This window comes from Callorhinchus milii, unplaced genomic scaffold, assembly GCF_018977255.1.
Source record: "Callorhinchus milii isolate IMCB2004 unplaced genomic scaffold, IMCB_Cmil_1.0 Scaffold1, whole genome shotgun sequence".
Lineage (NCBI taxonomy): Eukaryota > Metazoa > Chordata > Chondrichthyes > Chimaeriformes > Callorhinchidae > Callorhinchus > Callorhinchus milii.
This window is the reverse complement of record NW_024704742.1, coordinates 137,809,500-137,822,054: the sequence shown is the minus strand read 5'-3', so window position 1 is coordinate 137,822,054 and position 12,555 is coordinate 137,809,500. Positions and strand designations below refer to the sequence as shown.

General features: G+C 49.9%; 1 protein-coding gene across 2 annotated transcripts in view; it reads right to left on the bottom strand.

The window, feature by feature from the left end:
* The window catches only part of slc5a6a (solute carrier family 5 member 6a), a 37,966-nt gene extending 25,662 nt beyond the window's left edge, over window positions 1-12,304 (bottom strand). Inside the window, exons 1-2 of one of the 2 annotated variants that reach the window (XM_007908903.2) lie at window positions 12,235-12,304; window positions 1,731-2,597 (exon numbers count right to left, since the gene is read on the bottom strand). In XM_007908903.2, the coding sequence (XP_007907094.1) occupies window positions 1,731-2,078 (348 nt within the window). In that variant the 5' untranslated portion in view covers window positions 2,079-2,597; window positions 12,235-12,304. Of the gene's footprint in view, window positions 1-1,730; window positions 2,691-12,234 lie in introns of those variants that run through there. The other variant, XM_042336210.1, reaches the window with a different exon arrangement.
* Window positions 12,305-12,555: the final 251 nt, after the last annotated feature.

Below are 12,555 nucleotides of genomic sequence, written 5' to 3'. Positions count from 1 at the left end.
TTATTATTCTGTCCTGGATTATAGTCTCCAGGAGTTTCCCCACTACTGATGTTAGGCTGACTGGCCTGTAGTTCCCAGGTTTGTCCTCCTGTCCCTTTTTGTACATGGAGTCACATTGGCCACTCTCCAGTCCTCGGGCACCACTCCTGTGTTCAATGAAGATTGAAAAATTGTAGCCAAAGCCTCCGCTATTTGTACCCGTACCTCCCATAGTAACCTCGGCTGCATCCCGTCCGGACCAGGCGACCTATCACCTTCAGCCCAGTCAACCTTTTCAGTACTTCCTCTCCGTTTATACTTATCCTATGTATTTCCTCTCCCCTCTCCTCTGATACTGCGGCATTTGGTGCATCCATTTTTTTGTGAAGACAGATGCAAAGTACTCATTCAGTACATCAGCCGTGCCCTCTGCCTCCACAATAAGATTTCACCTTTGGTCCTTATTTGGCCCTACCCTACCTTTGACGAGCCTTTTTTTCTTGATATGTAATGTACATCCACATCTCAGATAACTGCAGATCCAGAGGAGATAAAGTGGCTTTGAAATTTAGTGGAGAAATCTGCCATCACATATGCAAGCACTGTAATCAGCAGCAACCTTTTCTCTACCCAGCAGCACAAGATGGAGCAAACTGACATAGATCTGTTATATAGATAAAAGAGAGAATGGAGGGTGGGAGGAAGGGAGATGAGCGAGAGAGAGACAGACAATTACAGAGATTTCAGAGTTAAAAACAACAACTTGCATTTATATAGCAACTTTCACGAGGGTTAGTGTCTCAGAACGATAAGCAATGCCGAGCCGGGAAGAAGGGGGAGGTGACCGTAAGCACGAAAAAAAGTCAGAAGACACAAAAGATAAAGAGAGGAGTCTGAAAGACACAGCGAGAGAGATATATAGAGATATATAAAGGGAAGACGAAAGAGAGTAGAAAGGGGAGAGACAAATAGAGGCAAAGAGTCACTGTGTGGGGGAGGAGAAATGGCTGACTTGCACAGTTACACTATAGTAACTGTATAACTCCCAATGATTTGCAAAGACGGTATAATGTGTTTTGTGTGATGACCTGATATCTGCACTGTTTTCATATTCAGAATCATTGTGGATATTGGGCTCACCACTGAAGTTTATATAATCTCTCACCGCTCTGCAAATAACTGAGAATCAGGTTACTTACTGACCACCTCTATTTTGGTTGTGTTGTGTCCTCCAGCCTCACTGTAACAGGACAGCAGCCAAACTGTAAGGCATCTGTGAATTGGTAACTTAATTTTTTAGCTCACTAAAACAACACAAGTGGCACAACACAGAGAGGCAGTGAAGGAGACTAAAACAATTCCTCAGTGTCCTAGTCTGAATACCATGGTCTTTCACCCACACAATATACAGTATGTTCTGTGAAGCGCTTTGAGACGTCTCAAAGACGTGATGAGCTGCATCAAATGCAAGTATTATTACTAAAATGACGAATTGTGAAAAATTCTTAATTTAGAAGCCAGTTTCTATACAGTACTAATATTTTTCTCCTGGCTCTCTCTATCCCTCTGCCCCTCCCAGCCTCGGTTCCTCTTCTCGCTCCCTCTGTTCCCTCCCTCTGCTGCCCCTCTCCCTTTCCTTCCCTGGTGCTGTCTCTCCGACTCTGCCCCTTCCCCATACCTGGCTGCCGTCATCCCCCTCCCGCCGCCGTCCGTTTTGCCGAGGGATCGCTGAGTAACCAATGCCCTCTTACCTCATAGGTGCTGGTAAGTCTGAGCCGGTAGAACATAGGAAGGAAGATGTGAGCTGGGATGAGGAGTCCCAGGAAGTAGGAGCAGCCGAGGAACCAGTATTCGGTGCCGAACCTGTAAATTTCAGCCGGGACGCCGAGGATGGCCACCGCTGACTGGAAGGTGGCGAGGAGCGACAGAGCTACCGGCAGGAAGCCCATGCTGCGATCGGCGAGCAGGAATTCCTGCGTGGTCCTTTGTTTCCCGCCATAGAGGGCGTAGAACAGTCCGATAGCAGAGGACAGGACCAGGAGCAGGACAAAGATGACATAGTCGATAGGAGTAAAGTGGATGATTGCAGGAGAGGCCATTTCCCAGTTGCCAGATCTTCGGCTAAAAGTGGTAACGAGCAGCCGAGATGTTGAGTCCAGCGAAGGCTGCTAACATCCAGGTGGCCGGGCAGCTCATGGGAAGTCAGAAGACACAGGGTTCAAAGGGGTAAATCAAGTCTGATCAGGATTGGAGAACACCTCACAGTCAACATTGCAATTGCTGGTTATGGAGTGCAGGAATCATTAACATTCACTGCACCAAGACCTTGCAAAATCACTCGGAGACTCATGTGGAATGTGGGGGTGGTGAGGGGGGGGGGCAAGTTGGCACAAGAACTTTCTTTAGTGTAAGCCTTTCATTAAACGAGAATTAGAAGATTCAGCATTAACCGCTTGGGGAATCGTTCCAAAGAAAACAAACTGGCCAATGAGGAGATTTGAAGGAGACTTGGGAGCAAGGGCATCACGAGGGCTTACGGCTTGGCTCAGATAGCGAGCGCAGTCACCCAAATAACATCACGTCCAAATAACATCACGTCCAAGGCGCTTGCTGTCAGCCTATGGAGAAACAAGATAAGAGAATTTAGTGAACAGCAGACAAAGCACAACCCTTTCCCTACAAACACGCAGTTCACAAACACGCATTTCACAAGTGAGAGTTCGGAATCAGGTGATAGCAGCTTTATACGCTCCAAATCTTAAGCAGGTGGAATGGCGGTAGGTAGGGGAAATTAAGTCGAAATGTACTCCATAATCCCAGTAAGAATTTGACCTTAGAATAAAAGCTGATTGTTCTGAGAAACTGCTCCTACCCCTCCTTCCCTCCCCATTTAGACAAAAGACTTCGTATTTTTATAGCACTTTATCATGCCACAAAGCCAAAATGCTTTTTGCTGTACTAACTGTCAAAAAAAAATCCTAGGCAAAGGCAGCTGCCATTTTGTATGTGACAAGGACCAGTTTTATCTGGGGGATCATCAGCCAGAAACTCTCTTCTCTTTTCCAACTGTGTCATGAGATTTTTAGTGTCCACTAGTTCAAGCAGCCAGGACCTCAGTTTGTTGTTTCACTGGTAATTAAATGGCAATTTTAATTTTCATTCCAAATCACCTCACTCCTATAAACTGCAATGACTATCAATCCACGGTGGGGGTGGAGGTAAGCAGAGTCTCTTAAGAGAACGTTAGCTCCAAGGTGAAGTGCCGAGCAAAGGAATGTTGGACAAAACACAAAATACTGTAAATGCTGGAAATCTGAAAACAAAGGAATATTGAATGGAATTGAGTTGATCTTTGTGGCAGTCTTACTAGTTCCCGAGCGAGACCGGTATATAGTACATGCTAATGACAGACCAGCCAGCATGCCTCATTCGCAGGACTTGGGATGGGTAGAGCAGTCATTGGGGACATGGAATTTTCCCACTCAGATCCTGTTATCCCTGCAAACCAAAGCCCTAACGGGTTGTAGGGTGGTCATAGTTGGACAAGCAGCAGGAAGCTTGTCAGTGCTCTACTGTAGTAGACTGCAGTTTTAGCTTAACTCTTACACCCTGTACTTAATACACTCCAGCATTGGATGAACAGGATGCATCTCTCCACAAACTATTCCATGCCAGACAAATAGATGTGGAACTCTCAATGATTTGGTTTGGCAATGATGGCCTTGTTGACCAAACATAAAAAGTTGCAATGGCGTGAAGGGAACAGAGAACAGATTCAGCAGACTGTTAAAGAAATAAAACATGTCACAGTCTGTTCTGATCCAAGGCAATCTTCCTGGCTGTCCTCCAGTGAAATGCTCATGAAGAAATAGGTTAAAAGTTATCACACAACACATAACAAGATCAAATATTGCTTGGAACAAAGTAAATGTTACATATGTCCCAATTGTTATCAAACTCTCAACAAAGTTTTAGACTAAATAATAATTTTACATTCATCCCACAATTTGAGGCAGCTTCCTGTGATACTTAGTTAATTGCTGAATGGCGAGATGGTATTTAATTGGTGTCTAAGATTCTGGCCATGTGACAACTTTACCAAAACAATACCAAATGACTTTCCCATTCTCACCACCAATTTTATAGTTTGAAGGTCTCTGAGATGGACAATGTGATGGCAAACATGTCACCAAGATATAGAGGGACCAGATGGTCTGCAATCACAGGAGCAGTCACTGGGGCAGCCATTCTTCCTACTCGGCTCCTGTTAATCCAGCAACACAAAACTGCAATAGGAAGTGGACACTCGGGAAAACGTTTACCAGACAGTGCTCTCAACAGCAAGTGATGTGGTTTTAGCTGGTTAAATTCCAGCAGTTATAGCCACTCTGGGGCCCCCAACCCACAACTAATACTCTCCAGCATTAGGTAAGTAGAATAAAAATATATATAATAATCCTTGCATTTGATATAGCGCATTTTACGTCTTCTAGACATCTCAAAGCGCTTTACAGAATAGAATAAAGTGAATTGACTGTATATTTGTGGGTGAAATGTGTCCCTCGGGGAGGGGAGGAAGGTGACCAAAGGCGCAGTCGAAAAGAAAGGTCTTCAGCCAAGATCTAAAAATAGGAAGAGAGGGCAAAGGTAGTGAGGAAGGGAGTTCTAGAGCTTCGGTGTGTAGTGGCTGAAGGCACAACCACCGAGGGTGGAGCCGAGGACTCGGGGAACAAGGAGGAGAGACCCGGTGGAACGAAGGCAACGGGCACTATTTGAGGAGAGAGGAGATCAGAGAGGTCGGGGGGGGCGCAGAAGAGTGGAGGGATTTGAAGACAAGGGTGAGGATCTTGAAGTCGATCCTCTCTGGGACAGGCAGCCAGTGCAGTCTGGCCAGGACTGGGGTAATCGGGGTGCGGGTAAGAATGCGGGCGGCAGAGTTTTGTATAACCTGGATTTTATGGATGGTAGTGGAGGGGAGACCGGCGAGGAGGGCATTTGAATAGTCCAGCTGAGAGGTGACAAAGGAATGGACCAGGGTTTCAGTGGCTTTTGGAGTGAGGTAGGTAGTATCTTCCAGCACTAAAGAAGCCTTAGGCAAGATTTTTTTTTACCCCACACACCTGTTTACCTAGCAGTGAGTAGAAACACGATTGTCAGCAGATTGGTGGATCGTTTTCTGGGGGTAATAATCCCTCAAAAAAAANTTCAATCCATGACTGTTGGTGGGATGCTGCTCCGCGCAATTGGCTGCCACATTTTGCCCACAAAATATACGGTTGCAATATTCTGTGAAGCGCTTTGAGATGTCTTAGCATTCTCCAACTCACGTGAAAAGGGGCCAAAAAATCAAATGGAAGGATTATTAATAGAAGGCTATGTGATAGTGGGGAGGAGCACAAGCACCAGGCTGGAGGATGGAGGCTGGAGGGATGTGGGTCTGTGTTCTCTCACAGATATAATACTAATACACATAACACAGATGTAGATAGCCAGGGGAAGGATTTACAGATGTTTCAAGAAGTTCGCTTTAACAAATCACCAGAAGGAACGAATGCTGGAGGGAGGAAAGTGACAGACATTTTGCAGCAAATCTCTATTTAGTAGCAATAACATGGAGCGGATTACAGGCAAGATATGATTTTTTTTCCGAGCAGTTTACCACAACTGAATGATTCAAAATGTCACATGTAGTGAGTCGTTGTTCAGAATATGTGGCGGACATTTTGCACCCAAGAAAGTCCCAGAAACAACACAAGAACAAATGAGCGATTAATCTGGAGGACTGGCGGCCAGCACACCAGGGGAACTCCCTTCTCTTTTCCAATAGCCCTGCAAGATCCTTAATTTTGACCTGAAAACGCAGATAGATGGGACCTCAAACATCCTCAAAGCACGGCACCTCTGACAATGCACCGCTCCTCCTAATATCACTCGGAATACCAATCTATTGTACATTTTCTCCCACAAAATAAAGTTGATTCACTTTACAGTATATTCTTTGAAGGGCTTTGAGTCATCTCGAAGATGTGATACGCCTCCACATGCCTCTGTTTACCTAGCAGTAAGAAGGAAACTTTTTGTTAGTCGATTGACGATCAGTTTTCCGGGGTTAATAGTGCCTTCAAAAAAATTGTAATAATAATTTGGTCACTCGATCCACGACTGTTTGTGGGACGCTGCTGTGCACAATTGGCTGCCGCGTTTCGCCCACAAAATATACATTCAATTCACTTTACAGTATATTCTGTGATGCGCTTTGAGACGTCTCGAAGATGTAATAAAGCGCTAAATCACAGCACAGAGTCAGCGCTTGTCAAAGTCACAAAGGCCATCCTCTTTATCTGTAACCAGGGATCCATCTGCCTCCTCATCCTCATGGATCGCTCTACCGCGTTCGACAGTCGACCATGCCATCCTCCGCCACTGCTTCTCCTCCCCCATCCACCTTAGTGGGACCGCACTCACATGGTTCTAGTCCTACAGAACCAACCGCTTCCATTTCACCTCAGCAAATGGTTTCTCCTCCCCCCTCTGCTCGGACACCTGAGGGGTAACAGAGGGCTCCATCCTTGGCCCTCTTCTTTTCCTCATCTATACGCTCCCTCGGGGCGATGTCATCTGCAAACATGTATGTATGTACTTACGTACATACATGCATGCATGCAAAGGAAGCAAAGTAAGTTTGGGTGTCATCCGCATGCATGTATTAATACTCCAAGTCTGACGATGTTCTAACAGCTTGTCTGGCAGAATTCAAGGCCTGGATGAGTGTAAACTTCCTGCACGTGGAATGTGGACAAGAAGGAAGCCATACTCCTTGGTTTCTGTCAACATCTTCACTCCTGCAGATCTGAACTGCTCAACCTCCTTGGTCTCTCCCTCACACTCACCGAACCAGTGCACAATCAAGGCATCCAGTTCAACCTTCAGCTGTTGTTCCTCCCCGACATCCGGTTCCTGACCAGGACCGCCTTCTTCCACCTGTGCAACATTGCCTGCAACATCTGACCTACCTTATCCCAAATGCAGCCGAAACCCTTGTGCATGCATTTGTCACCTCCCACTTGGATTACTCAAACGCACTCCTCGCCGGTCTCCCCAGCTTTACCATTCAAGAGATCCAGCTCACTCAGAACTCTGCCGCCCGCATACTGACCGGGACCAGACTCCGTACCCACATCTCACCAGTTCTTCCCATCACTGAATGGATTGAGTTGAAGATCCTTACACTCGTGTTCAAATCCCTTCACTCTCTGGCACCTCCCTACCTCTTCACTCTTCAATCCACCACCTGGAGGCTCCGCTTGACTGGCACTGCTCATACCCCACACTCTCTGCCCCACCATCAGAGGTCGTGCTTTCTGCCACTACACCCCGAAACTCCGGAACACTCTTCCTCAATCCTTCCGCCTTGCCCCCTCTCTCCCGTTTTTCAAGTCCAACCTGAAAATCTTCCTCTTCAACCATGCTTACGGCCACTACCCCTGGCTCGGAGTTAGGCTCCGCCACTGCTAAGCGCTCTGAGACACGACCCTGCGTGGAGGGCGTTATATAAATTGTTGGGCGCAAGTTGCTGTATACCAAATTCAAGGATTATTATTATTATTATTACAGTCTCCTGATCCAGAGACGAGACAGTTACCTCCTGAGCCAAGACGTCACAATGAAAGTTGGCACGGAATGCTTCTGACAGATTAAGCTGTGTGACTAAAATGAACTTTTGAGACACATAAGAAGGATCAAATCTATCTGAAGTCTGGGAAATAGCGAGGCACACAACCCTTCAAATCAGTGGATTACTTCACAGCTTTAGACATGATCCAAGGAAGAACTTGTATTTTAATAGAAACCTCTATTACGGAAACCTCTCAAAGTGTTTCACAATTACTGTCACGTACTGTTACTAGTTTCTTAATAGTCACCATCGATGGGGAAAGAGCAGGAGAATGGGATTAGACTAGAGAGCTAGGACAAGCAACAACAACAACAAGATTACATATGTATAGCGCCTTTCACGTCGGGAGGACGTCCCAAGGCGCTGGACAGTGTACAGAATTTCAGACCCAAGCTGGGATCAAGGGGGGAGAAGGGAGGGGAGGAGAAGGGAGGTGACCATTGGCATGGTCGAAGAGGAGGGCTTTGAGGTGGGACTTGAAGGAGGCTAAGGAGGGGGCGAGGCAGAGTAATTGTGGGATGGAATTCCAGAGGTTGGGGGCAGAGTGGCTGAAGGCTCTCCCGCCAATAGTGGGCGGGTGGGGTGGGGGACATGGAGCAGCCGGAGCCGGCTGAGTGGAGGGAGCGGGCGGGTTGGTAAGGAGTTAGGAAGTCACAGAGATAGGGTGGGGCGAGACCATGGAGGGCTTTGGAGGTGAGGACCAGGATCTTGAACTGGATCCTCTGAAGGATAGAGAGCCAATGGAGTCGGGCGAGAATGAAGGAGATGGGGTCACGGAGTTTGTTGCGGGAGAGGACACGGGCTGCAGAGTTCTGGATTATCTGCAGTCTGTGGAGGGAGGAGTTGGGAAGGCCGACACGCAGGGGGTTTGCATAGTCGAGCCTGGAGGTGATGAAGGCATAAACAAGAGTTTCAGTGGCCTGAGGGGTGAGGTAGTGGCGGAGACGAGCGATGTTACGGAGGTGAGGGAAGGCAGAGCGGGTCATGGCTTGAATGTGGGGAAGAAGACAGCTGAGGGTTGAACACGACACCCAGGATCCTGACTTGGTGGCTTGGTGAGTTGAAGTGTACAACGATGGAGGTTGATGCTGCCAGAGCCTGAGGCGCTGAGGCGCTGGCGCGAGTCAATCAGGAGGGCCTCAGTCTTGTTCACATTTAACTACAGGAAATTTTCCCTCATGTAGGACTTGATGTCCGATAGGCAGTCTGTTGACACAGACACAAAGAGAGAGAGAGAGAGGAGAGCAATAGGATTAGCAGAGAGCTTCAGTGGGGGCTCGAGCACAGACACAATTGGGAGAGAGCAGGGAATGAGATTGGAGTAGAGAGCCCCGGGGGGGAAGCGAACAGCAGCATAATACAATATTACATTTGTAAAGTGCGTTTCACGTCAGGAGGAAGTCCTAAGGCGCTGAACAGTCAGGGAATAGGACCCGAGTGGTGGTGGGGGAGCAGATGAAGAGAATGTGGAATGGAGTACTATCGCTGATAGTGGGCTGGGCCGGGAAAATGGAGCAGGCCAGAGCCTCCAGAGCAGAGGGAGCAGACATGTTAATAAGGGGTTAGCAGGTCAGAGAGGTAGGATGGGGCAAGGTTGTGGAGGTCCTTGAAGATGAGGACGAGGATTTTGAACTTGATCCTCTGAGAGATGGAGAACCAGTGGAGCCAGGCGAGATTGGGGGTGAGGGGGTCATGGAGTCTGATGCGGGAGAGGACACGAGCTGCAGAGTTTTGGATGATAATATTAATAATAATAATAATAATCCTTGCATTTGATATAGCGCTTTTCACGTCGGGAGGACATCCCAAAGCACTTCACAGAACACACTGTAAAGTGAATTGACTGTATATTTGTGGGCGAACGCGGCAGCCAATTGCGCACAGCAATGTCCCACAAACAGTCGTAGATTGAAAATGACCAATTTATTATTGTTTTTGGTTTTGGAGGATTATTATTAGGCTCTGTGTGGAGTAAGGAAACTTGCCCAAGGTTTCGCCCTCTGCCTGGAATTGAACTCAGGTCTCTCACTTACAAAGCGAGTGCTCTAACCACTGAGCTGCAGGACTCCACAAAGGTAGTGCTTTAAAACCACTCTAGTTGCACCTGTAGCTTGTGATAAGGAAAATGCAGGGCATTCCTCACGCAGAGGAAGTAGAGATACTGGAAGGCAGAGCCACGAGCTCAGGTCGGGCTTGTCCTGCTGAAGACACCATCCCATCACCTGGTGAGGTTCACGTCTGCATTGTCCTTTGACAATTTGGGGCCTAGAAGAGTTTGGGGTGTGGAGGGCCTTGTCTGAAGCAGATAACCCTTGCTCCCGAAGTGGAATGTTTGTATCTAATTGGGTTAATGGGGATGAGCAGGCCTCACCTCGCTCACCAATAACAAACAGCTGGATTACAGCAGAAAAGAACAAGTGCCTTGGGACGTCTTCCTAACACAAGAGACGCTATACACCTATAAATTTGCATTGTCAAAAATCTACCGCTGTGCTCTTGCCTCCGCCAAATCCTCCGTCTACTCCAAGGTTATCTTGGAGACAAAGGACAACTCCAGCTTTCTCTTTTCCACCACTAACCGTCTCCTCCGTCCACCTTCCCATACCTCGCCCATCCTCTCCTCAAACTCCAACTGCAAGGAGATGCTGGACTTCCTTGAATCTAAAACCGAGGGGATACGTTCAGCCACCTCATCCCCGTCCACAGCCACCCCCACATCACCTCTTCCTCATGACCCACCCACCACCCATACTCCCCTATACTCCTTCTCCCACCCCCCCTCCCTCACCAAGACCGTCCACAAACTCAAACCCACCATCTGCCTCCTCGATCCCATCCCCACCTCTCTCCTCATCTCCCAGCTCCACCTTCTAGCCCTTCCCCTGTCCGATGTCATCAATCCCTCCTTATTGGTTCAGTTCCCACCCCCCTAAAAACAGCCGTCATCATCCCCATCTTGAAAAACCTTCCTTGGATCCATCCCTCCTCACCAGCTACCGCGCCATCTCTAACCTCCCATTCCTCTACAAAGGTCCTGGAACGAGTTGTCGCGTCCCAACTCCGCTCCTTTCTCTCTCGCCATTCCCTCTTTGAATCCCTCCAATCCGGCTTCTGCGCTGCCCACAGCACGGAAACAGCCCCGGTCACAGTCACTAATGACATTCTGAACATCTGTGATCAGGGCTCCCACTGCCTCCTTGTCCTCCTCGACCTCTCTGCCGCCTTCGACACTGTCGACCACTCTATGCTCATACACTGTCTCTCTGCCTTACTCAATCTTCGCGGACCTGCCTTTGCCTGGTTCGATTTCTATCTCTCACCGCCTCCACTTTGTTGTCTCTAACGGTTTCTCCTCCAGCCCCCGCACTGTCACGTCTGGCGCCCCCCAGGGCTCTGTCCTTGTCTCCTCTTTAATATCTACATTCTCCCCCTCGGTGACATCATCCGCAGACATGGGGTCAACTTCCACATGTATGTGGATGACACCCAACTCTACCTCTCTGCCCCCACCCTCAACTCCAGGACCACTGCTGTTCTGACAGACTGTCTGTCGGACATCAAGTCCTGGATGAGGGCAAATTTCCTACAGTTGAATGTGAACAACACTGAGGCCCTCCTGTTTGGCCCTCAGCACCTCAGGCTCCGGCACCATCACCCTCCATGGTTGCACACGCCAGCCAGTCAGGAACCTGGGTGTCTTGTTCGAGTCTCAACTGTCTTTTCTCCCCCACATTCAAGCCATGACCCGCTCTGCCTTCCCTCACCTCCGTAACATCGCCCGACTCCACCACTCCCTCACCCCTCAGGCACTGAAACTCTTGTTCGTGCCTTCATCACCTCCAGGCTCGACTGTGCAAACCCCCTGCGTGTCGACCTTCCCAACTCCTCCCTCCACAGGCTGCAGATAATCCAGAACTCTGCCGCCCGTGTCCTCTCCCGCACCAAACTCCGTGACCCCATCTCCCCCACTCTCGCCCGACTCCATTGGCTCTCTATCCTTCAGAGGATCCAGTTCAAGATCCTGGTCCTCACCTACAAAGCCCTCCATGGCCTCGCCCCACCCTACCTCTGTGACCTCCTCACCCCCCGCCCCCCGCCCGCTCCCCCCGCCCGCTCCCCCCGCTCGGCGGCTCCGGCTGCTCCACGTTTATCTCTCGCTTTGAAACCCCGACAGTTGCCGTCACAGACACAAATACCAGGGACGCAATTGAGCCAATTTACCAGAACAGACAAGTGCACCAGTGTTTACTTGTCAGCGAAAGCAAACCAAGGGGAGGGGAAGGGGGGGGGGTCACGCACGTGGTTAGCACGTGGCCTGGCTGTGGGGGGGGACACTGTGAGGGGGTGTATCACTGGGCTGGTGGGGGGCGCCAGCGCCAGCGCCACCTGTAGTCGGCAGCGGGAAGCGCGGCCTCTCTCCCCTCAGTCAGTGACTGACATGGAGTCACGGCTCCCGCCTCTCACAGTCACAGAGCGGGAGAGAGAGAGAGAGAGAGACGCCCACAACACCACACACTCTCTCCCCTCCCTCCCCCTCTCCCTCTCTCTCTCAGCGCCCTGTTTGCTGTCACAGCTCTTACCAGACAGGGCTCCCTCCCTCCCGCTCCTCTCGCGGCCACGCTTCAGCTGCCCCTCACTCGCACGCCGCGCCGCCGCGCCGGCCGGGGCCCGAGACCAATCAGGATGCCGGATGGGACGGGGGTGCCCGACCCTCACCAACATGGCGGCCGCGCACAGCCGACCAATCGCAGCACGCGCCGCGCCGCGCCGCGCCCCGCAACAACATGGAGAACCGCGCACAGCCGACCAATCGCAGCCCGCGCCGCGCCGCGCCGCGCCCCGCACCAACATGGCGGCCGCGCACAGCCGACCAATCGCAGCCCGCGCCGCGCCCCGCACCA